Below are 22,870 nucleotides of genomic sequence, written 5' to 3'. Positions count from 1 at the left end.
CAAGAGACCATCGCAAGGAGCAAGTGCTCGCCAGCCGGGTGGCGGAAGGAAGGCGGGTCTCATCCCAATGGGACTACATCTCCCAGCAGCCCCAGCGCCAGAGAGGCCACTTCCGGCCGCTCCGCCCTCCCCTGAGGAGGCGGGGCTGAGGGCGGGGTGGGAGAGACGCGGAGATGCTGGGGCGCGCTCCGGGCGCTGGGGCGCGTGACGTGCTTCCTGTGCGCCGCCTAGCGTCCTAGTCGCGCCGGTTCCTCGGCCTCCAGAGCCGTGAAGGTGACAGCGGGAGGTGACTGAGCTGGCCCCCGCGATGCTGGCGGCACGGCGGCTGCTGGGCGGGTCGCTCCCTGCGCGGGTGTCCGTGCGTTTCAGCGGCGGCACGGTGAGGCCCGGCCTGGCTCCGGCCGGAGATGCTCGCGGGCGGGTCTCGCTGCCGTGTCTGCGCGCGCTGTCCCTTGGGGCTGTAGTGCCTCCTGGCGAATCCTCGTCTCCCCATCCCGGCAGGAAGGTTGCCCTTCCGGCATGGGTGTAGAAGGGGAATGGGTCCCAACAGAAGGCTGAGTGCCCCCTACCCGCGCTTCTGGCTTACCGGAGAGGGGAGTTTTGCAGGTGGTGAAGCTTCCGCGTCTCATTCCTTCCTTGCCACAGCCGTGTAGGGGGTGAATGTGTCGTTGCTCCATTTTGCAGATGCAGAAAAACAGTTTTGGAGAGGGCTGCGCACTGCCCGGTTCCCCGTTCTGCGCGCTGCTCCTGCAGCGGTGTTTAGGGAGGGTGGAAGCCGGTTGCCCTTAGCCCTCAACTGGCGTACGCACCTCTGAGTTCCCTGCAATTCCAGACCCCACCTCTCCTCATCAGCCTTATGCCAAGTGGGTCTCCCTCCATCATCCAGCCCTAATGAAGGATTTCTTTTCCATAAGTAAACGCATTTTGCCTCCAGCAGAGTTAGCGAGATAACCAAGTTTGGGCCCGGTAGGCCAGCCCGAGAAGGAAGGACATGGTCGCACCAGCGCGCTGGGCTCAGTGAGGTAGTGTGGTGCTGTGGTCCCGGTGTGGGCTTTGGCCGCAAATAGACCTGAGCTCAAATTCCATTTGCTGTTTTTGGCTGTATGCCCTTACATAAGTTCATTTTGCTCTGAGCCTGTCAAATCATTCCCATCCCAGGGTTATGAGGACGAATGGGGGTTTTGGATGTAAAATGCTTCGCTTACTGTCTGCTGAACAGGAAGTGCTTACTAAGTGGTGGTGGTAGCTATGAAGTTACGAAGGGTTCTAAGGCTTAGGCCCCTGCCCTCTCCCCAGCCCAGCCCCCTCTAATCAGGGGGACCCAAGAAATCGAAGCTTCCGGCCTGGCTCCTCATGACCCCAGAGCTTGGCTGGACCTTCCGACCCTCTTTGTCTGCAGGCGGCTCCCAAGAAAACCTCCTTTGGCTCGCTGAAGGATGAAGACCGGATCTTCACCAACCTGTACGGCCGCCACGACTGGAGGTGAGACGGTGCCCTTAGCCTGGTGGGTCGCAGGGCGGGGCCTCCCCTTCACTGCCGTCCCTGCTCGATGCAGGCTGAAAGGCGCCCAGAGCCGAGGTGACTGGTACAAGACGAAGGAGATCCTGCTGAAGGGGCCTGACTGGATCCTGGGCGAGATCAAGACGTCAGGCCTGCGGGGCCGTGGGGGAGCCGGCTTCCCCACCGGCCTCAAGTGGAGCTTCATGAATAAGCCCTCGGATGGCAGGTGCGTTTGGGGAGGCAGGTTTGGGGTCGCAGGCGAAGCCTTGCGAGTGGCTGTGGCTTACCCGGGGCTTTGGGCGGTTTCCTGGAGGGAACCCAGTGGGAAAGTGTTGCCAGAGCTTACGTAGGCGGAACACGGTTCTGTCCGGTGCTCCTCGGAGGGGACTTGGGGGGCAGGGGAGCCAGCACAGCTTCGGACCCAGGCAGACGCGACTGGCCGGTTCCTGGCCCTGCCTTCCACTCACCTGCCTTTGGGCCGTCCCTCAGCCTTTCTGGACCCCAGCGTTCTTCTCTGTAAGCGGGTGTCTGCTGTGTAGGGGTTGAAGAGATGCCGTTTGTATAGACGTTGGCCTGCTCATTAGTCCACACATAGCGAGCAGATGGTAGCTGTCCAGAAGGCCCTCTGTGGCGGCCAGGAGCACAATGTGGGCTCTTGGGAAAGCACAAGGAGAGACATTTGCACTGAGTGGGAGGGACAAAGACCTTTCTGGTGGCCCTAGCCACTGAAAGGCGGACTAGACAGTGAGCTCCCTATCACTGGTGGTGAGCAGACAGAGCCCCTGGGGACATGGTGGGCGGGCAGGGGGAGAAGGCTGTCCGAGGGGACATCGTTGAGGCTTCCCTTGGTAGTGTGGGGGTGGGAGACCGTCCCCGGGGTCCCCGCAGCCTGACTGGCCCGTTGGCCCCCACAGGCCCAAGTATCTGGTGGTGAACGCAGACGAGGGGGAGCCGGGCACCTGCAAGGACCGGGAGATCATGCGCCACGACCCCCACAAGCTCGTGGAAGGCTGCCTCGTGGGGGGCCGGGCCATGGGTGCCCGCGCGGCCTACATCTACATCCGCGGGGAGTTCTACAACGAGGCCTCCAACCTGCAGGTGGGCCGGGGGCAGGCGTCCACGCAGGACGGCTCACTCTGTGTGCGCTCACACACCCGCTTACCTGGCTCGGCTGTTCTCAGGGTTTAGCGCCTGACGTGTGTGTCAGACCCGGAGAGTGGCAGTCACCCCTGCGTGTGTCGTGAATGGGACATGGCCCCCACAGCCTTCTCCTCTGGGCCCTTCCAGGATGCCCCAGAGCCTCCATTTGGGAGGCCTTCCGGGCTCCGTGACTCCCAGGGTGCGTGGGGGTGGGCTGGGGAACTCATATGAGGCCATGTTTCCTGCAGAAGGGTCACGGGGTCATTTCAGTCCATCTTAGCTTGGTGATGTCTGTGGTGGCTGGTCCGGGGCCCAGTCACACCTTTCTGTTCGGCTCCTACACAATGACCAGGGACACGGGAATGGCGCCTGGAGCGGTGCCTGGCACACACTAGCATCACGTACAAGAGTTATTACGTATTTTTAAATACACCTCCAGGGTCTTCCCCTCTGCTGCAGATGCAGCACCTAGGATGAAAATAGGAAACCACACCCACAAAATAGAAAAACCTCCCACAGATCCACTACCTAGAGAAACTGTGTGCTGAATTTTCATTATCCTAAAGTCTGTCTTTAAAACTCGATAGTTGGAGAATTTGTAAGTGTCGCCGTTATGATAGCACGCACACAGTGGGCATCCGTGCCCCTCCCAGAGCACCCTCCACTCGTGTCCAGAGGGGGCTCTTGCCCTGGATTTGGTGGTGGGCTCCCAGGGCTTATCCCCCACCCCCACCCCCCACACACACAGCATTGCCAGGCTCTTGGGGACAGCGCCCTTGCACCCGTCCCACAGGTGGCCATCCGAGAGGCCTACGAGGCTGGTCTGATCGGCAAGAACGCTTGCGGCTCCGGCTATGATTTCGACGTGTTCGTGGTGCGCGGGGCCGGGGCCTACATCTGCGGGGAGGAGACGGCGCTCATCGAGTCCATCGAGGGCAAGCAGGGCAAGCCCCGCCTGAAGCCGCCCTTCCCCGCAGACGTGGGTGAGACCCGGCCCAGCCCTGGGCCTCATCCTGGGCCCTGTGCTGTCTGGAGCCTGACTTCAAGTCCCCGCTGGTCTTTCTTAGGGGATTTTGGAGTCCCCTCTGCCCCGGGGGCCAGACCCAGAGAGTAGGGCGGTAACAGTATGGAGGCTCCGCCGGTGCCACCTGCCTCATCCCCCATGCGAGAGACCCAGTCCCCTCCAGCCCTCCGGGAGCAGGGAGCCGGTGGTGCAGGGCCTGGCGGAGCGGGGCTCCAGTGGGAAGGACAGCGATGGTGGGGTGGGCAGCACTCCGCCACGGGAGCAGGACCCTGGGACAGACCCGCTGCCTGGAAACCTGTCCCTGGTAGCCAGCAGTCTCCCGTCCCATTTCCCCACAGGAGTGTTTGGCTGCCCCACGACGGTGGCCAACGTGGAGACAGTGGCCGTGTCCCCCACCATCTGCCGCCGTGGGGGTGCCTGGTTTGCCGGCTTCGGCCGAGAGCGCAACTCGGGCACTAAACTGTTCAACATCTCTGGCCACGTCAACCACCCGTGCACGGTGGAGGAGGAGATGTCCGTGCCGCTGAAGGAGCTGATCGAGAAGCACGCGGGTGAGGCCTGGGGCCGGGGCGGGGCGGTGGGGTGGGGGCGGGGCTTGGGGCTGGAAGTGTGTCAGGCTGGGGAGAGGGGGGAGGGGTGGACAGGTCCTGCGCTCGGGACTAGGCAGCTGTGCCGGCGCAGGACCTGACCGTCCATCCTTTTGGGAACTGTGACCCTAGGGGGTGTCACGGGTGGCTGGGACAACCTCCTTGCTGTCATCCCCGGTGGCTCGTCCACCCCACTGATCCCCAAGTCCGTGTGTGAGACCGTGCTGATGGACTTCGACGCGCTGGTGCAGGCGCAGACCGGCCTGGGCACGGCCGCGGTGATTGTCATGGACCGCTCGGTAGGGATGATGGCCCACACTCCCCATCCGGGCCCCACCCTTGCCAGCCTGCTCGGCACCCTCCTGGGCTTCTCTGAGGACTCCTGCCGGCTCCTGGGTCCCGGACCCCACCGCCTGAGCCCCAGGCGGGAGAGGAGGGGAGCGGGGCTGCTCTGGGGCAAGACGCCCCGGGGAGGGCGGGGTAGCCGCCAGAATGCTTTTGGAACCGGAAGGGGCTGCTTCTAGGGGCTGGGGCTCCAGCCTCGGACGCTGCTCACTGTCCCTTGTCGCTCCAGACAGACATTGTGAAAGCCATCGCCCGCCTCATCGAGTTCTACAAGCACGAGAGCTGCGGCCAGTGCACGCCCTGCCGCGAGGGTGAGCGCCTGGGCGGGGCGGGGGCCTTCTCTGTGGCTCGGCCTGCCCCGGGGTGGGCGCTGGACCCCGAATAAACAGACCCTGCCCCGCAGCCTGCCGGGGCCTCTCTTAGTTCCTCGCTGCTGTGGCTGCAGGTGTGGACTGGATGAACAAGGTGATGGCCCGCTTTGTGCGGGGGGACGCCCGGCCGGCCGAGATCGACTCCCTGTGGGAGATCAGCAAGCAGATAGAGGGCCACACCATCTGCGCCCTGGGCGACGGGGCCGCCTGGCCCGTGCAGGTGCTCGCTGCCCCGCTGTGGCTCTGGGGTGGGGGCGGGTTGCCGGAAACCCAGGGCGGCGGAGGGTTTCTAGAACCCAGCTCACACAGTGCCCTCACCCCTTTCCAGGGCCTCATCCGCCACTTCCGGCCGGAGCTCGAGGACCGGATGCAGCGCTTCGCCCAGCAGCACCAAGCCCGGCAAGCCGCCTCCTGAGCCTGCTGCCCTGGGCTGGCCTCTCTCTGCCCGGAAGACGTTTGGACAATAAAGCCAGTGCTGCCCACTGTCCCGTTGTGGCTCCTCTGTGGCCTCGCTCTCCACCCTGCCACCCGAGGCCCGTTACGCTCGGAGCCTTGTTTCCCGGGTGGGGGAGGCAGGAGAGGCTAGGTCAGCGCAAGGTCATGTGAACCCAGACCCTGGCCTCCTGTGGGTCCGTGACTCTGGCTGAGACCACCCTGAACTCCCAGCCCTCAGTGCATGAAGCAGGGGTGGGGAGGAGGGGAAGGTGTGGCTTGGGGTCAGAGCCTGGGGGTGCTGGGGGTGCGGGCGAGGAGAACAGGGTCGCGGTGTGCCCTGTGAGGCGCCGGGCGGGGAAGGAACAGGCCTCGCCAAGTCCGGTGCGGAGGAGAGGTTTATTCGCGCTGCCTTGTCTGGTGGGGACGACGGTGAACGGGGAGAGGACGGGAAACGACGTGACTGGTGCTGGGCGTGGCGAGTGAGGCTGCCCCAGGTCCACCCGACTCCGGGGAGACATCCGGCCAGTTGGGGAGGTGGGGGAGCGGTGAGCAGGGCCAGGCCAGGGGCCCCCGCTAGTCGCTAAGCTGGAGGGGCGCCCCGTCCAGCGGGTGCCACAGCTCCAGCCGGCGGTCACTGCGGCCCAGACACTCCCTCCAGTGCCGCTGGCACTCCCCGCTGGCCCGGCCGCTCAGCTGCACCCCACCTGGGTTGGCAGCGGGGGTCAGGAGCTGTGTGGGCGCCCACTGGACGGCCCCCTGGCGCCCCTGCTGCCCCACTCACCGATGAAGTCGTCCGCTGTGCCCAGGTCGTAGTCCCACACGGACACCAGCAGTGTCTTCTGGGCCAGCTCCTGCCTCGGGCCTTCGTAGAGGAACTCCTGCGGGGGCGGGACAGGGGCCCTTCGCAGCTTCTGAAACCGGCTTGGGCTGGTGAAGGGCTCGGGCCAGCTGGGCCCTGCGTTTTCTGACCCAGGCAGGGTGCTGCCACCCCCCCACCCCCCAGCAGCCAGAAGTGCCTGGGCCCAGCCCTGGCCTACCTCATTGAACTCGGGGTTCAGGGTCTTCTTCCGCACGCTGGTCTTATACTTAGATTTCTTTCCCACGTTAGGATACAGGAAACTAATTGGGGAGGGTGGGGCCGGGTTAGGTGGCGCTCTGGAGAGGTGAGCCCCAGAGGGGCTCCGGGAGACGCCCGCGCCCACCTGTCCACCCCGTCTCACACTCACAGGCGGACGAAGGGGTCCGAGTAGCCATTGGCGTCCATGGGGGCGAGGTGGGCGCAGCGCAGCACCCCTACCAGCAGGCCGCCCCTCTGAGAGCTGTAGCACAGCGACAGCAGGATGCGCCCTCGCTCCTCCCCAGCCGCCGCTGCGGCGGCCTCCGCCGCCTCCTGCAGGTGGCCGGGGTCAGCCCCATGGGGCCCAGAGCCCACCTGCCCACCAGCGTCAGCCAAGACCGGAGAACTCGGACTGGCTGCAGAGGAATCGGGGGCCAGCGGTCTAACCCCATGGCCAGTCTCCAGAAACTGTCACTGACCAGCGGCGGCTCGGCAGGGAACGTCACCTGGCGGCCCCGAGAGGGTCTGAGAGGGTCTGAGAGGGGAGGGGCTCACTCAGACCATGTGACCGGCCAGTTCTGTGCATTCACCGCGCGCCATGCCAGGAGCTTCCCCCGTGGCCTCCCGCTAAGCGCTCACCGCCACCCCCCCCTCCCCCCCGGCAAGGTGAGCCCCGTGTCACGGAAGCCGCCCTGAGAGGGCGTGCAGGTCTTTCCAGCCACAAAGCCCGCCCTCGCCCCGACGGGGGTGGTTTGCTGGGTTCAGCGTCCTCCTGCAAACCGAGGGGTTGCCGGTTCGATTCCCAGCCAGGCCCCCAGTAGGGGGGCGTGTGAGAGGCAAGCACAGGTTGATGTTGCCCTCTCTTCCCCTCGAAAAACAAATCTAAAATAAATAAATAAAAACCCTGCCCTCTTCACCTCCAACCATGCTGGGGACCAGACGCTGGCAGGCCCGGGGTGAGCCCAGGAGTGCTCAGGGAGGGAGGCTGGGACGGAGAACAGGTTTCTCCCACACTTAACATAGGGGGCAGAGAGCCAAACCACCGTGCTAACACTCCGTTCTCAGTGTGGGAGTGTTCCCGTGAGCACCGCCGTGCTCCAGGCACCGCAGAGCGTAGGGTCTGGGACAGGATGCGGGTGGCCCTGGCTGCCTCCTCACCACCGTGGGACTTCCCTGGCCTTGCGGAGTCGGCAGCCGCAGTAACTTGTGGCTCCACTAGGTGGCAGGTCAGCAGCACCTGGCTCCTCAACCTGAGGGGGAGGGGACTGGCCTGCCTCAACCTTGCAGTCCCCCGCCCCCGCCCTGCGGAAGAGGTTCTGGCCTGTCTTTGGCCTCTGGCGGTCCCCTGCACTCACCGTCACTGCCTCCTGACGAGGGCCCACGGGCCCCAGGAGTGGCACCCGCACTGTCCCAGGGGTCAACCTGGCAGTCGGTGAACCCCACCCTGTCCGTTTTCTCCCGCCTTCCCAGCTCCTCTGGCCACAGACAGAGCCCATCAATTTCAGCCGCTGACCCCCAAGGGCTCTGCCGTCCCCCAGTGCCCCAGGCCTCCTCTGGCCTGGCTGCTCCTGCTCCCAGGGCTCCCAGCATCGCAGCGTGAGAGACACGGCCGCAGTCTCCCCAAGCCCACCTCGGCCCCTGCCCGGCGCACTCTAGCCTGGGTCCCCCAGGCCTGTCCCTGCCACACCCCCGCTCTGTCCACTGTCCCACGTACCTCATACAGGGACATGCCACGGGACGTGTCCAGGCTCTTGGGCCTCTTGGTCTGAAAGAGCAGAGAGCCTGGTCCCCGTGGCTGGACGCTGCCCCGGTCCCCTCCCTGCCCTCCGCTCTCCGGCTCCGCCGTCACCAGGCAGCCGGCCCCGGAAGCCCCCCTCGGGTACCTCCCCCACTCACCAGCCTCCGCTTCTCCAGACACACGTCGAAGCTCCTGGCTCGGTTGGGCAGCAGCCTCCTCAGGGGCACCCGCAGCTCCCCCAGGGGAGGCGCTCGCCGGCGGCGCCGCAGCCACGGGTCCTCACACACACACAGCCTGGGGCCCCCCAGGTCAGACCCGGACGGGGAAGGCCCCGCCCCCGCCCCGCTCCCTCGTGGCCCGGGTCCGGTCCTCACCGCAGGGTCTTGCGCTCCGCGTCCTGGCGGGTGAAGCCGTGATAGGTGAGCGTCTCTTCCCAGACAGGCCCCCTGGAGCCCCGGACCGTGCGCGTCCGCAGCTGGCTGGCCTGGGGGCCAGGCAGGGCGGGTCGGGGTCTCCTCAGGGTGCAGGGCCCCCCCCACCCCGCCTCCCCGATAGACTCCTCAGCTGTGCGTCCAGCGATGAGGAGCTCCGGGCCCAAAGCCCAGGCCTTGCGGGGAAGGATCAGGGTGGATAGGTGGGGGCGGGGGGGCTGCCGCCTGGGCGTGTGGGCGAGGGGTGCAGTAGAGGTCTGGGGCTCGCTCTCACCTTGCTGGCCCCCGGCAGCAGATTGGCTTTGACATAGGTGTCCACGGACCCTGAGGCTGGTGGCCTGAGGCCCTGGGAAGAGACGATGGATGTGGGGCAGGCCTGTGGCCCAGGCCCAGGGACCCCGGCCCCGCCCTTACCTTGGCGCGGTGAGCCGTGCAGTGCAGGGCGCTGTTGTCCGCATCAAAGAGAAGTGTGAACTCCAGGGTGCCCAGGGCAGCTGGGGGCAGGCAGCACGCAAGGTCAGCGCCTACCTGAACACCCTCTCCTGGGCCCCACGCCTCCTGCCCTGCCCCAGACGGGTCAGACAGACTGGGATGCCTCAGCCCCCGCCCTGGCTGGGCCCGGCCCAGGGTGCCCCGCATCCCCCGCCCCACTCACTGCTGTCGTCCGAGTCTCCCTCTGGCTCTGGGTTGGGCTGCAGCTGGGGTGCAGAGCGGAGGGCAGGGGCCACCGCAGGGTGCGGGTCTGGGGTGCGCAGGGCGGGCTCAGCGAAGGGGCAGAAGTGCGGGAAGTAGTCCGAGATGAGGCGGATGGGCCGGATGGGTCCCGGGTTCACGTCGATGGCCATGTGCTCCTGCATGCTCACCCGCTGTGGCCGCCTCCCGCTCACTGCCGCAGCGCCCGCCATGGCGGCTCAGACATGGGGCGGGGGCTCAGACGAGCCCCCTTGGGTTGCATAGGAGGGACCCACACTGGGCCAACCAGACACGGTGAAGAGGCATCACTGAGGGTGCTGAGGGGGGTCCTGGGTGGCAGCCGGGACCTGAGGACAGAAGGCAGGGTTGGGCAGGTGGGAAAGAAGTGGGGGGCTCCAGCCTGGTGGGGCACCCTGCGTGCTGGCAGTGCCAGCCGGGCTACTCACCTCTCTGAGGACTCCTCCGCGCAGCCTGGTTCACTGCTGGCGCTGGGCGTGTGCCTGGCCGAGGTAACTCATGTCTGTGGCCCGGGGGCCCCCCAGTACCCCCATTGGGGAGGGGGAGGGGCGGAGCTCAGCGCCCACCTTCTCAACACCAAGGGTCCCTTGCTCAGTGTGGGAGCGGGCGCCTCAGCCTCCCTCCATCCCCCCCCCGCCCCCGTTCTCATGCCGCTGGTTATTTTTACCACCGTCATGGGACCTGTTCCGAGGTGAGGAGGCGGGGTGCCCTGTGGTGACACAAGGGGTGTGAGGGGCAGCCGAGGGGTGTGTGGGGACGAAGAGGCGGCCGAGAGGGGAGGTGTGTGGGGAGGTGGGAGGGTGGGGAGCACTCTGGGGGGTGCGGAGGGGGGCTGCCGGGGCAGGAGGGGCCCCCTCGGGAAGAGGGCATCTGCAGTCTGGTCCCCTTGCAGTTCAAGCCTTCAGAACGTGGATCAGGTCCCGTCACCACCTCTCGCCCCGTTTCCAGACTCGGACTAAAACCCCAGCCCGTCCCCGAGGCATGTGGCCTCAGCCACTCGCAGGGCCCCCTCGTCTCCGCATCACTCTTCGTGGCTTCCTCCAACACCCGAGCTTTGTGCACGTCCTGCTCCTTCTGCCCTGCCCTTTGACCTGGCTTCCTCCTGCTCGCCTGAGGTCTCAAAGTCACCCTCTGCAGGGGACCTTAGCTGGCTCTTTCCTGCTCGGCCTGCCCTCTTCCCAGTGGTCCTTCGGAGGCCACCCCCTCCCCAACCCTCGGTCTGGGAGGTTGGCCCTCCTCCCCAGGCTCTTGCACCACACCTGCCGACCCATGGCTTCCAAATCCAGCAGGCCACATGACAGGCTGAGGGGAGGCCCGTGAGCCGAGGCGGGCCAGTGCAGAGCAGTTCTGGGCTAGGCTGGCCGAGACAGAGCTCTGCTTCCCGTTGATGGCACGGCGGTGCCCTCCCAGAGCTGTGGCCCCCACCTCATCTCTCCTCCCTGTGGAGTGCAGGCTGCTCCTGGGAGTGAGGCCGACACAGTGGGAAGCACGGCCAGAGAAAGGGAGCCCCTGGATCTAGCCATGCTTGAAGCTAGTATACCTCTGGAGTTCATGATCACCTTTCGTCTTTGGGCAAAGTCAGCTGGTGGGCGGAGTTTTCTATTGCTTGTCCTGGCTGGTGCTGCCTAGTCCACACATCAAGGTCCAATCATCCACCTCCGCAACTCTTGCACAGCACCTTGGTCTATATAATTCCACTAATACTTATATGTGACTGATTAATGTGCACTCACATGATTATCTGTGTGACCTGGTCTAAGGTCTCCGACAGACTGAATCCCCAACGTCCCAGGGGCCAGGGCGGCAACTGCCCGCACAGCAGCTGGCGCACGGCAGGCGCTCAGGAGCAGTGTGCAGGGCTCCCCCGTGGATTCCTGCATCCCGGCATGTGGAGGAGGGAACGGTGCAGTCGCTCAGAGCCTGGGCTCTAGTCAGAGAGGGCCTGGTTCGAATCCCAGCGTGGAGCGGCCTTGGGCAAGGTGTCTATCCTCCCTGAGCCCCAGTCTCACCTGCCAGGGACAGTGCTGGCCCCCGCTCACAGGGCGGCGGCCAGGGCACAGCGAGACAAATGATGCCCGGTACCTGGTGCACAGTAAGCGCCAACTGCTGTGGGTGGCAGTGTGCTTGGGCAGAGGCGCCCCAGCCAGGACACCAGCTGTCCCGTGGGGTCCACCCAAGGTCAGGCAAGGTGCTCGTGCAGCAGACGCTGGTGCCACAAAATTGGTAAAGCTCTTTATTCAGCCCTGGAGTGGAGCTGGCCCCACAGCGGGGCGGCAGGGGCTGCTCAGGGCCCCATCTTCAGTCCTTGAGCTGGAATCCGGGGAAATGTAGGCGGGGCTGGTAGGCACCAGGTGCCAGCAGCTGCAGGGTGAACTCGGTGATGACTGCCGTTATCCCCCAGACACGGTGTGGCCCGTGGAGGAAGACAGGCATTGTGTAGCCGAAGTGGTCACCCCGGCAGAAGTGGGTATAGCCTTGGTTCTGCACCTGCAGCAGGTGGGCCAGGGGCAGTGCAAACACCTCATCCACCTATGAGCACGAGGCAGCGAGAGGGTGAGCAGAGCACTGGCTGCTGCCTCGGGGCAACCCAGTCCCCCAGGATCCCTGCCCTGACTCACCTCGTCAGGGTTGGGCTTGAGGCTCTGGAGATCCACGGGGCCCACGCCGGCAAGCACAGGCACCACGGTGTTCTTTGCCTAGGGCAGCAAGGCAGGCGGTCAGGGGAGGCGTGGTCTTGGCAGGGCTGCAGGACTGGGGAGGAGAGGCTGAGAGGAAGGCCCCACCCTTGCCATCCAAGGCCATGTCCACGCGGACCCTGCCCTGAGGCACCCTCCAGCCATGCTGACTCCGGTTCTCCACTCCAGCCTCTGGGCCTTTGCAGATGCCCCCTCCACTCGGAACCACCTTGCCTTACTTTTCCTACCCGGAAATCTGCCACTTGTCATTCAGTTCCTTCCCACCTGTGAGGCCGCCCCTCATCCACCAAACTGAGCAGATCCGGCTCACTCCAGAGCCACCCCCAACCCAGGGCCTGAGTCTCAGTATCCCCCCTGAAAAGAGCATAGAAATACCACTGGCCCCTCCCAGACAGGTTGTGTGGGGACAGAAGACGGCCACCAGGTCAGTGTCCGGTGCTCCGCTGCGTTCTACACCTGCTAACATCTGAGACCATGCTCTTTGCCCCTGGGGTCCCAGCTCCTAGCGCAGGGCGGGCAGAGCAGGTGAATGCGGTCCGGGCTGGCTGTGGCCTCAGGGCCCGGTGGACTCACCTGGTCATACACGGGGTGCAGGATGCCCCACACATGGTCCTCAGGCACAGCCAGGCCCACCTCCTCGTGGGTCTCCCTCAGGGCCGTGTGCACCACATCCTGGTCGGTGGGGTCACACTTGCCGCCTGGGAAACTAAACGGGCATAGGCGTCCTGGTCCTTGGGCTGTTGGGACCATGGCGGGGTGGGGGTGGCAGCTGTGGCAGAGGGCCAGCACCCATCTAAGCTGCTGCCCCTAGTCTGAGTGAGTCCTCTGGCAGGCGGAGAGGCCTCTCCAGGCTCTCAGTCTACCTCCCTGAGCAAGGGGGTAAAGGAGAGAGGCTCTGGAACTCAGGGACGCAAATTCTGTCTATGGTGGTCCCAGTGGCACTGACATTGACCCCAATAGGGTGTCCCCAATTCCCACTGAGGGCGGGGCCAGAGCGGGAAGCCGGGAAGCCTCACCCAGAGCGCATCCAAGGCTCTGGGACCCGAATCTCCCCATAGTGGTCGAGAGGGCCCGGGGTCATGCCTTTTTAGAGGGGGGGGCACAGCTCAGAGAGAGGCGTCGCCGGCCCGAGGACGCACTTCCAGGGAGCCCTCCCAGGCTCCGGGAAGAGGAATGCAGGTCGCTGCTCCCGCCTTGGCCTGCAGACCCATTCTACGGAGGCGGAAACCGAGGCTCTGAGAGGTTAAGTGCCTTGCCCACGGTCCCAGCGGTCTCCGGGGTTCGGCAGCCTCCTTCTAGAAGGAAGAGGACTTTCCCGGCGGTGTACCTGACTTCCCCCTTGTGCCTCCCGACCAAGCGGCTGGACCGCAACGTGTAGAGCAGCGCCGGGACCCCGCGCACGGAGCACAGCGGCACGAGCACTGCGGCCGCCGCGGGCCGCGCGCGGAGCCGGGCCGTGGCTTTGGTCAGCAGCTGCCGACAGCGCTGCTCGCCCTCCGCGGACAGGCAGTCAGGCAGCATGTCCGGCCCGGCACTGCCGCGACCTAAGGGCGTCCGGCGGACTTAGGAAAGGGGCGGGGAAGCGCTCAAGGGGCCTGGAACCGTGTAGGGGCCGGGGGAGGAGTCAGCCTAAACGCCCCGCTCCGTCCCATCTCTGGGGCTCGGAAGCCGTCCCGGCTGCGCCCTAGGGGGAGGGGCCTGCACAAGTGGGCGGGATCGCGGTGAAGGGGCGGGGCCTATGTCGGGAAAGCAGTGGGCGGGACCTAAGGGCGTGGCCTCGCAGCGAGCTACCGGAGAGACCGGAAGGGGCGTGGAAAGATGCCAATGGTAGCCCGCGAAGGGCGGGCCTGAGCCAAGGCGGAAGCTAGGGCCGATAGTGTGTCCTCGGGTCGGGGTGTCTCGCTGTTGAGGCCCCGCTGGGCTCCCGCCCTGGCGCCGTTGTGTGTCCGTTCTTCTCCAAGGACCTCCCAGGAAGTGCTCCAACGTGGGCGGGCTCGGCGTTTAGGGGGTTCATAGGGCGCCCCTAGGAGGCCGAGCACGTCAGGGGCAGCTGGGGTGTGTCCTCCTGGTCCCGCAAGGTGGCGCGCGCTGCGCTCTCCCGCTCCAGTCCGGCTTCCGCCCAAAACTGTCTCGCCGCCTCCTATCCCCTCCCCTGCACTTTCTACTCCTTTAGGTCTTGGTTTAAATGCCACTCTCTAAAAGTTGTCTTGTGTCGAGTCTTGATCAGATTCTCAAGTTTCTCCCCTCAACAAACCGTGGCCCGTGTGGTCATTTCCTGTCGTGGCTTTGTAACCCTCCTCCACACCCTGGCCCCTCGAGGACCACGGGACTCCCACCTCACGCACAGCACCTAAACGTGGAATGGCAGGTGGCACCATACTTTGCGTTGACTTCCAGCAAGCACCTCTCTGAGCTGCAGTGTGGGTCCTCATCTGGACACACACCCCCCCAGCCTCCCACCCAGGCCTCTGCCACTCGACTGGTGTCGGCACCCTTGCCGTCACTCTGCCCCCAGGGATGCCAATGGCACTGGAAGAGCTTTGGGATGTCTGCAGCCCAGACTCTGGGGTCGGGGCGTTCCTGAGGCCCTCCACCCCGATCCCCGGAGACGGAAATGCTGTAGCCACCCATGCCAAACAGTTTAATGTCGGGGGTAAGGAGGAAGGAAAGCAGGGTTTGGAGGAGTCACCCCCAAGGCAGAAGGGGACAGGCTGGGGTGTAGGAGGTCTGGTTCCAAGCCTGGCACCATCCCAGCCTTGCTGTGATTCTGGCCAGGTAGCCTCCCTCTCTGGCTTCTATCTTCAGATAGAAGCCGTCCCCTCCCAGACTGCTCTCCTTGGGACGGGACGGTGTCTCTGCAGAGGTGAGGCTGGAGGCAGTGCGGTCCAGGGTAAGAGGACTCTGTCCCCTGGGCACCCACCATCACTGAGGATCCTGGCGAGATCCCAGGCACACAGCCGTGGGGGACGGGAGGCCCAGCCCAGCTTGAAGGGGCAGGCCCCCCTGATCCCTGTCAGCCTGGATATTGGGGAGGGGGTATGGTGTTGGTCGGGCCCTTGGGATTCCAAGGGGACTTGAGGCTCCAGGGTACAGGTCCTGACAGGTGAGGGCCCGATAGGTGGTGGGGGCCAGCAGTGCCTCCGGGGTGGCCAGCAGCTGATGGTGGAGCCGGGCAGGCGCCCTGGAGGTGGAAGCTGGAGCTTCGTTGGGGTCAGAGGGAGGAAGTGGTCCGAGTGAGAGCCCCAGAGCTCCCCTCACACCCACGCCTGCTCCGCCCCCTTCTCTGCCCTTCCCATCCCATCCCGAGTTGTCCGTCTCTCAGCCTTTGCTCTTGCTCTTCCCTCTGCCTGGAATTTCTTTCCCACTTTCTCCCTCTATCCAAACCCTTCCCAGTCCTCCAAGGCCCAGCTTGAGAACCACCTCCTCCAGGAGGCCCACCTGACACTCTCCGCCCCTGCTCTCAGCACCTCGTTCCGGCTCTGTTCTCTCTGGCCTGGGCCTCCGATTGTCTCAGAAACCTCTGCTTCCCCCTCTCTGTCCACACAGGTGCCCAGTGGGCTTGCTGAGCATGCCAGAGCCCTGTGGCCCTGTCCCCTTGCTGCTCACCCACCATGTAGGCTCTGGTCCCACCACGTGGGTCTGGGGACGAACCTTTCTCCTGCTCTGTGGCACCCTTCAGCAGACAGGAGCTGAGGCTACCGCGACCCCGGGCTGCGGCTCCGAGCAGGGGCCGTGGAGGTGCCGTCCTGAAGGTGGGGTGGGCAGGAGTGGGGGCAGGGAGTCAAGGTGAAGCACCCAGGCTAAAGGTCTGGTTCAGAGTCAGCCAGTGAGACCCCAGGACCAGGCAATGGGCATGACCCTCAAACAAGGGTCGGGAGCCAAGGCCTTAGGAGATTCCTGGGGACGGGGGTGAAGGGCTGGGTGGGGGCGGCGGGGCACAACCGGCAGGGGTCAGACAGTACCAGGAGTCCGGGTCACTCTCTCGAAAGCCCTTGGCAAAAGGGTTGCTGGCGATTTTCAGCTGGGTGATCTGCAGAGGGGCGAGTGAAGTTACGGGTCAGCCCTGCTCTGGGCGGAGAGTTCGGGGCCCCAGACTCAGCCATCCCCACCTCCCTGGACAGCCCCCACCCCCGTCAGGAGGTGCTGGGACCCAGAGCCACTGTGGGTGGGAAGGGAAGGGAATGGCTGGGCACGTGCTCGCTGTGTCCCAGGCAAGGAGGGAAGGGCCGGGGTCCGCGTGCACAGGGGAGCCAAGAGCCTCGAGCCTCAGTCTCCAGCCCTGTGAAATGGGCCGGCGGGCGCCCACAAGCTGCGGCCCGACCCACCCGGTGGTTCTGATACGCCGTCACGGCCGTGAACTGGGTCTCCGTGAAGACGAAGGATTTGAAGTTCTCCTGGGCGTAGCGCTCGCTGTCCTTGCGCGGGTCCACGAAGACCACGTGGAAGCGAGGCTGGTAGCGGTGCATGGAGTTGAGGATGATCTGCGGGGGACGCGGGGGGGGGGCGGGGCTGTGCCGGGGCGGCGGACGGTGGCAAGCTCCCACCGAGGCTGACGCCCTCCCCCCCCGCCCCCCGCCCGGGCCGAGCGGGTGCCCTGGCCTGCTGCCCCCCTTTCTTGGGCCGGCGGAGCGGGCTCTGCGTCAAGACCCCTTGGGGCTGAGCATCCTCGCTGCTTCGCCTGTCCTCACACCCGCGTCCCGGCTGCCCGCTTGGCCTGCAGAGTCCCCCGTATCCCGCCGCCGCCGCCGCTCCCACCCCACCGCCACTCCCCATGCTGGCCTCCATTGCCTTTCACCTGGGCTTCCCCAGCCGCCTCCTGGCTGGTCTCCCTGCCGCCTCTGGCCCCTCTGTCCCTTCACACAGCACCCCCAGTGAGCCCCGGCATGTCACCCCTTCCTCAACACCGCCCTGGGGCTCCCCACCCCACACAGAGCAAAAGCCAGAACCTCTCTGCTGGTGAGCCTGGCTGCCCCAGGCCCTCTCCCCGCCCCCCTCCCTCTCCTCGCTCCAATGCAGCTACACGGGAGCCCCTTGCAGTCCCCACCCCCAACATTTCCCTAGCCTCAGGGCCTTTGCACGGGCCGCTCCCCTGCCTGCAACAGCTCCCCTTCTGGGTGCACAGGCTCCCTCCACTGCCCCTACTGTCTCCTCTGCAGCTGCCCGGGCCCCTGGCCGCACAGCCGCCTCTGTCCCAGGCCCCTCCCTGGCTCCTTTTTCTCCTGGCACTTATCACCGCCTGAGACACTGCATCCTGTGCCTTCGGAGTTCTTGCGGTCCCGTGGTCTGGCACCTAAACTGGGCCTGCTTCGTGGAGGGTGGTCCCATAGACACTGTCCATGAGGACAACAGCGTTTGCTGGAACATTCCCACTCTCCCAACCCACTTCCCCACCTGCCTGGACAGTCAGTCCCCTCTGCCGTCCAGCCCCGGGCCAGGTGAGCTCAGCTCCCCAGCTTTGACCCCCAGCAGTGGGCGGGCAGGCTGGGCGGCAAGGCCGTTGGCACCAAAGGCCCGGCCTGCCCCGGCTCCCGGCTCTGTCACAACCAGGCCCCGGCGTCCCCTGACCGGGCCCAGCCCCTCCCCCTGCGCCCGGGCCTCACGTGGCCGTTGTCGTCCAGCAGGTTGTTGGTCAGCTTGAGCTTGTCGAAGGACACAATCTGGCGCATCCACTGCGCCCCCTTGGCCGGCGAGTCGGGGTGGAAGTGCACACGGCCTGGCGTGGCCGGGTCCGCCTTGCCTGCCACCAGCCAGGCCGAGCTGTGGAAGGCGTACCTGGGGGGCAGAATGGCAGCGAGGTCCCCGTCTGCGGCCCCCGCGGCCCCCCTGCCCGGGGCCGAGACTGGCGGGCGAAGGGGCTGTCCGTGTCTCCACCACCGCCCACACACCACCCCCACCTCGCGCACGAGGAACGCCGGGCTCTGAGACTGCCGCCCGGCCCTGAGTCCCCTGTGGCTCCTCCTGCTGCCCCGGCCAGCCCCTCTGCCTGACCAGGCTGCCCGCTGCCCACTTCAGGCTGTGGGCTGCCCCAGGCCTGGGCTCGCTCTGCCACGGGGTCCCCGCTGCTGCCCCGGGATAGACCCTCCGGGGGGGCGGCCCAGACTGGCCCCTGCCTCCTCGGAGTGCCGCTAGGGGTCAGCCTCCCCGTCTCAGCACCTGAGGCTGGAGCTCCTTCCCGGGGCCCCAGACCTGTATCTCTTGTCGTCCAGGGGCACGAAGTCCATGAGCAGGGCGTAGTCCGCCAGCGAGTCCATGCCCAGGATCTTCACCTGGAAGGTGGGGAACATCCTCCTGCGGGGGGGGGGTGCCAGCAGCCTGAATTCGGCCCCCGCCGAGCCCCCCGCCCCCCGCCGCGCACACACACGCCCCCACCCACTGCTCACACCTGCCTGCCTTGGTGACGATCATCTCCGTGCCCAGCTGGTTGAATTCCTCCCACAGAGCCTTCATCTCCAGCTGGACCATCACGCCGGACACGTGCGGGTTCTTGGGGCCCTGCCCGGCGGGCTCGCCCACGGCCGGGGCCCCTGCGGAGCCGGGGGTGGGGCCCGACGGGAACGGAGACGCCAGCCGGGGCTCCCAGCTGGAGCTGGTCATGGGCAGGGCGCAGGCCTCCGAGGGCACCAGTACCCCAAGACCGGCAGAGAGGAAGGCTGGGGAGAGAAGACAGAATGGGGGGCCCCTGCTCACCTCCCCGCCCCCACGCCACCCTGCCAGCCCCCCGTCCTTCAGGCTGCACCTGGGAGTCTCTTTCTCCAGGAGGTGCTCCCTGGACGCCAGGTCTGTGCGTTCCCATGGTTAACGCGTGACTTGGTGTCACCTCCTGCAGGAAATGCTCACTCAGAGCACCTGGGGGCTGGAGACCAGGCCTGTCTGGCTCCCCAGGGAATCCGTGAGCCCCCCACCCACAACCCCCGGCAGCCCTGAGGCCTTGCACCTCCCTGAGCCTGCTCTCCCACATCCGCGACCACGGCTGGTGGGAGGAATTGTGAGGACCCACCCAGGTCCTGGTGCACAGTGGGCCTTGCATTAGTGACCCGTATTATAGACACAGACACGTGGGATTGTGGTGGTTGAGCGGGGGGCTTTCTCAGCTCCTTGGGGACCCCACTGCCTGGGCCTGCTTAAGGAGAGCTGAGCTGAGAGGAGACCCCCCCCCAGATTTCCATGAATTTTTACTCTCGTCCTTCTGCAACCTTGAACACCGGCCCAAGTCCTGCCTCCTGGAGCCAGCTTCCTGCTCCGGCAGCCTCAGTTTCCCTCAGGACCCCGCCTTTCGATCTGCAATCCTGAAACTGGCCTTGGCCGAGAGCTTTGCTCCCCTCACCCCTTCCAGTTAAAAAAAAAGGGAAAAAGTCCCACCCAGACCGGCACGGCTCCGTTGGTTGGACGTCGCCCCGCAAAGTGAAGGGTCGCGGGTTTGGTCCCCCTGCCAGGGCACCTCTGAGAGGCAACTGATCGATGTTTCTCTCTCACATCCATGTTTCTCTCCCTCCCTTCCCCCCTCTCTAAAAATAAATAAGTAGAATCCCTTTTTAACATTAAACTTAGAATTATCATATGACCCAACAACTTCACTTCTAAGCAGAGACCCCAAAGAATTGGCGGGGGGGGGGCAGCCTGCCCGTCCACCCGCGGTCGCAGCGGCCCCAGGCGGGGGGGCAGCAGCCCACGCGGCCGTCCCTGGACGAGCAGATCAGCAAATGCGGTCCACCTGGACACATTATTCGTTCCCATTCAGCCTTAAAAAGGACATTCCGACACCCACTATGACATGGGTGGGCCTTGGGGCCAGTGCGCTGGCCAGATAAGGCACTCACGAAACGACGAGTACTGTGGTTCCCCCTCCAGGAGGCGCCTGCAGGAGTCAGAGTCTCAGAGGCCGAGCCGGGGCCGGGGGCCGGGGCAGACGGGTGTTGAGTGGGAGCAGGGCTTCAGGGTGGCGGGAACGCATGGTGGGGGGGGGGACGGCGCCGGCACAACCGTGTGGATGTGCTTAATGCCGCTGAGCCGGGCACTTAAAAAAAGTTACAGTGGTCATTTTTATGTTATGTATATTTTACAAAAAGTTTTTTTAATCGGAAAAAAACCCTGGAAAAACAGGTGACGCGTTTCAGGCAGCCCCAGGAGGAGCCGAAGGCCCGGGCGGAGGTGGGACGTCCGAGTCAGGTGGACGGACAGACGGACAGACGGGCGGGTGGGGGGCGCGTCTGAAGCGCCGGTCAGAGCCTGCACTGAGTAGGCGCCCGGGGAGAGCGTGGGGCCCGGGGACGCGCTGCAGGAGGGCACCTCGCTGAGGCCCCTGGCCCTTCTGGGCTCTGCGGGGGGGCGGGAAGGGACCCTCTGGGAGAGGTGGGGTCCCTCAGGTCTGCACCCCCCATGAGGCAAGAAGGGTGGGTAGGCAGGTGTCCCCCACCACCAGGGACCGGGCCATCAGACAGGCAGCCGCAATGTCCAGCCCCTACTGTCCACGGTGGTGGGTCCCAAGGGGAGAAGCTCAGGGTGTCGCTGGGCACGGGGGCTTCGCCGGCTGGTCACGGGCTCCCAAGTCTCCAACAAGCCCCCAGCCTGTCCCGGTCGACGTCCCGCCCCTCAGCGCCACAGGGACTCTGGGGAGGGGCCTGTCCTCTGCCCAGTTCCTCTAAAAGCCAGCGCCCCTCGGGGCTGGGAGAGGACAGTCTTCCACGAGCGTGGAATCGGGTCTGGAGGAACCGTGAGGGGGCTTCTCGCCCACCCCTCACCCTGATCCTCAAGGGGTGAGGCCCAGAGAGTGGAGGGGACAGGCCCAAGGCCACCCGCGTCTGGTAAGGCTGTCGCCTCCCAGAAAAGACACTGTCCCCTGCCTGTCAGCACCGCTTCATGGCGCCCGGGGGGCTGCGAGCCCACCAGCCCTGCCCTGACAGCCCGGGGCGCCCCTGCTCGCCCTGTTGCCCAGGGCCTGGGTGCAGCGGGGGCTTCCTGGGTCCCCACACCCAGTCCCTGCTCTGCCCCACTCTCCCCGGACCCTGAGCCCACTGGGGGCTGCCCTGGCTGCCAGCACCGTACCTGACATGGGGACAGCCAGGTGTCCAGCTCCTGGAGCAGCCCTGCTCAGCCCAGGCCCTGCCCAGCGTGGGAAGGGGCTCGGGGCACGGGTGGCGGTCAGCCACGCCTGGTCTCCCGGTGAGTTCAGCAGCGCAGCTCCGCTCCTGGGGGCTCACTCTGCCCCAGTCTCTTGGCAGGACTGTCCTTCCCGCCCCGACAGCTCAGGTCTTGCTTGTCCCCCTGGGCTGTGCAGGAGGGACCCTGGCTCTGGGCTGCACAGGGTCCCCTCTCCAAGCCACCCTCACGCCGCACTGTCTGAGGCCACTGCGGGCTTGTCCTGCTCCGGGGATGCTGTGCGGGAGGAGGGCAGGTGGGAAGGCCATGACGTGGCAGAGCCTCCCTCTGCCCCTCCCGGTCCCCCTCCGCGCCCTCCCTTCCCCAGCTAGCAGCCCCCCAGCCATTCCTGATCAATGGGTCCAGACAAAGGGGGGGCCAGGCTGGGTGGTCCGTAGGGGCCCAGGCCTGGTGGCCGGAGGGGCTGGGGGCCAGTGGGGCCTCAGGGAGGCTGGGGGGGCCGCAGCAGTGGCAGCGGCACGGAGGGCTGCAGGGCAGAGGCGGTGCACTCTCGCCAGGACCCAGCCCCCGGCCTGGGGCTGCGGGTGCAGAACCCCCAGGGGCGGCGGTGGCACAGCGGCAGCAGGAAGCCAGCCCCAGTCTGGTCAAGAAGGCTGCCACGGTACCTCCCCGCCCCCCCGCCCCAAGGGGAGGTCGAGGCCTCTGGGGTGGGTGTCTGCTCTGGCCCGCGGCCTGCCTGTTCTCTCCAGCCAGACCAGGCATCGTCTGCAGGCTGCCCCCTGCTGGCTCTGTGCTGGGCATTCACGGCACACGCAGATCCCTGCTCAGGGAGGCAGAGCGTGTGGCGTTGCCCAAAGCTGGTTGCTCCCAGCTGAGAGTGCTGTCTGACCATTGGATCCCTTCCACGTGGCCTGGAGAGGGTCAGCTGCCTGGACCTGAGGTTGGCCCCCTCCGGCAGGGAGCCTCCCAGGCTGGCCCCCAGGCCAGAACAGGAGGCCAGAGCCCCGCAGGCTGGGCTGGGGGTGCTTGACCCCGGTCCCCCAGGCCAGCTCGACCCCAACGCCCCCCGACCTCCACCAGAGTCTGGTACTGGGTATGTGAGGTTGGCAGAGGGGGCCCAGAGGGGCCAACAGTGGGAATGGCTTCCCCTCCCAGAGCCTCGAGCCTCCCTTCGGCTCCGGCGCGCCTGCGGCCGCAGCCCCACACTCCCAGACCCCCCGCCTGCGGCGCTGGAGCCGCGGCTTCTCCAGGAGAAGGCGGGCCGGCCCCGGCACACACCGTGACCAGCCGTGTGGGGAAGGCTGCCCCGGCCCTGGGGTTTGCTGCTGGGCAAGGCGGGGCGGGGGGTAGTTCTCTGTGCTTGTGATGGAGGGTCCCAGCAGCACCCCGGGGCCACCCAGTGAGGTGTGGCCAGGCCGCCCTGTCCCAGGATCCGCAGTGGGGCAAGTCGGGGGTGGGAGAGATGATGGAGGGGCCTGGTAGCCCCCTCTCAGCCCGGACCAGGCGGGCCAGCCTGGGGTTCTGTTGGCTCCTGTGTGTGTGTGTGTGTGTGTGTGTGAGTGTGTGCAATGGAACACCCCCCACACGTGCACACGACCCTACTGACATGCCACCACTCGTGTTTGCACGTGCACAAGTTCTGTGTGCCCAGAGACACACACTCACACGCACCCCACGCACGCAGCAGGCACATGGGCAGGCCTCCTTGCACGGCCCCTCCCAGCCGGCCGGCCCTTCCT

At 66.0% G+C, this 22,870-nt stretch overlaps 4 protein-coding genes across 4 annotated transcripts; 1 reads left to right on the top strand and 3 right to left on the bottom strand.

The window, feature by feature from the left end:
- Nucleotides 1–221: 221 nt before the first annotated feature.
- NDUFV1 (NADH:ubiquinone oxidoreductase core subunit V1) lies at nt 222–5,452 on the top strand. The gene is made up of 10 exons (XM_045855025.1): nt 222–379; nt 1,400–1,482; nt 1,556–1,726; nt 2,415–2,598; nt 3,434–3,623; nt 4,003–4,215; nt 4,384–4,550; nt 4,826–4,907; nt 5,042–5,187; nt 5,296–5,452. The coding sequence occupies exons 1-10, from the start codon at nt 308–310 to the stop codon at nt 5,380–5,382; spliced, it is 1,395 nt and encodes a 464-aa protein (XP_045710981.1). The 5' UTR covers nt 222–307; the 3' UTR covers nt 5,383–5,452.
- A 327-nt stretch (nt 5,453–5,779) lies between these two features.
- LOC123829377 (double C2-like domain-containing protein gamma) lies at nt 5,780–9,944 on the bottom strand. The gene is made up of 11 exons (XM_045855028.1): nt 9,768–9,944; nt 9,284–9,668; nt 9,043–9,122; nt 8,903–8,974; nt 8,572–8,681; nt 8,356–8,491; nt 8,174–8,224; nt 6,629–6,792; nt 6,440–6,521; nt 6,184–6,280; nt 5,780–6,106 (listed from the first exon to the last, which is right to left on the bottom strand). The coding sequence occupies exons 2-11, from the start codon at nt 9,531–9,533 to the stop codon at nt 5,976–5,978; spliced, it is 1,173 nt and encodes a 390-aa protein (XP_045710984.1). The 5' UTR covers nt 9,534–9,668; nt 9,768–9,944; the 3' UTR covers nt 5,780–5,975.
- A 1,614-nt stretch (nt 9,945–11,558) lies between these two features.
- Nucleotides 11,559–13,636, bottom strand: NUDT8 (nudix hydrolase 8). Its single transcript, XM_045855048.1, has 4 exons — nt 13,363–13,636; nt 12,609–12,741; nt 11,958–12,035; nt 11,559–11,868 (listed from the first exon to the last, which is right to left on the bottom strand). The coding sequence occupies exons 1-4, from the start codon at nt 13,554–13,556 to the stop codon at nt 11,638–11,640; spliced, it is 636 nt and encodes a 211-aa protein (XP_045711004.1). The 5' UTR covers nt 13,557–13,636; the 3' UTR covers nt 11,559–11,637.
- Nucleotides 13,637–14,957: 1,321 nt separating this feature from the next.
- On the bottom strand, nt 14,958–21,084 carry TBX10 (T-box transcription factor 10). Its single transcript, XM_045854739.1, has 8 exons — nt 21,078–21,084; nt 18,418–18,685; nt 18,222–18,323; nt 17,636–17,807; nt 16,361–16,516; nt 15,998–16,065; nt 15,688–15,781; nt 14,958–15,248 (listed from the first exon to the last, which is right to left on the bottom strand). Exons 1-8 carry the CDS (start codon nt 21,082–21,084, stop codon nt 14,958–14,960), a joined length of 1,158 nt encoding a protein of 385 aa, XP_045710695.1.
- Between the last annotated feature and the right edge of the window lie 1,786 nt (nt 21,085–22,870).

This window comes from Phyllostomus hastatus, unplaced genomic scaffold (genome assembly GCF_019186645.2).
Source record: "Phyllostomus hastatus isolate PE091 unplaced genomic scaffold, TTU_PhHast_1.1 phas_scaffold_11, whole genome shotgun sequence".
NCBI classification, from domain to species: Eukaryota; Metazoa; Chordata; class Mammalia; order Chiroptera; family Phyllostomidae; genus Phyllostomus; species Phyllostomus hastatus.
The sequence above is the reverse complement of the archived record's forward strand: the minus strand, read 5'-3'. Positions and strand labels throughout refer to the sequence as shown.

What these genes read in the sequence shown, in the direction of transcription:
- NUDT8 (XM_045855048.1), bottom strand. Translation starts at nt 13,556, where the DNA reads ATGCTGCCTGACTGCCTGTCCGCGGAGGGCGAGCAGCGCTGTCGGCAG. An exon ending in AGGCACAAGGGGGAAGTCAG is followed by an intron (nt 12,742 to 13,362) that starts GTACACCGCCGG and finishes ATGCCCGTTTAG; the next exon opens with TTTCCCAGGCGGCAAGTGTG. An exon ending in TGCACCCCGTGTATGACCAG is followed by an intron (nt 12,036 to 12,608) that starts GTGAGTCCACCG and finishes TTGCTGCCCTAG; the next exon opens with GCAAAGAACACCGTGGTGCC.
- LOC123829377 (XM_045855028.1), bottom strand. Translation starts at nt 9,533, where the DNA reads ATGGCGGGCGCTGCGGCAGTGAGCGGGAGGCGGCCACAGCGGGTGAGC. An exon ending in TGCTGCCGGGGGCCAGCAAG is followed by an intron (nt 8,682 to 8,902) that starts GTGAGAGCGAGC and finishes CCTGGCCCCCAG; the next exon opens with GCCAGCCAGCTGCGGACGCG. An exon ending in GTCTGGAGAAGCGGAGGCTG is followed by an intron (nt 8,225 to 8,355) that starts GTGAGTGGGGGA and finishes CTGCTCTTTCAG; the next exon opens with ACCAAGAGGCCCAAGAGCCT.
- TBX10 (XM_045854739.1), bottom strand. An exon ending in ATCGTCACCAAGGCAGGCAG is followed by an intron (nt 18,324 to 18,417) that starts GTGTGAGCAGTG and finishes CCCCCCCCGCAG; the next exon opens with GAGGATGTTCCCCACCTTCC. An exon ending in GAGAGTGACCCGGACTCCTG is followed by an intron (nt 15,782 to 15,997) that starts GTACTGTCTGAC and finishes CCCCACCTTCAG; the next exon opens with GACGGCACCTCCACGGCCCC.
- NDUFV1 (XM_045855025.1), top strand. Translation starts at nt 308, where the DNA reads ATGCTGGCGGCACGGCGGCTGCTGGGCGGGTCGCTCCCTGCGCGGGTG. An exon ending in ACGAGGCCTCCAACCTGCAG is followed by an intron (nt 2,599 to 3,433) that starts GTGGGCCGGGGG and finishes CCCGTCCCACAG; the next exon opens with GTGGCCATCCGAGAGGCCTA. An exon ending in GGGCCGCCTGGCCCGTGCAG is followed by an intron (nt 5,188 to 5,295) that starts GTGCTCGCTGCC and finishes ACCCCTTTCCAG; the next exon opens with GGCCTCATCCGCCACTTCCG.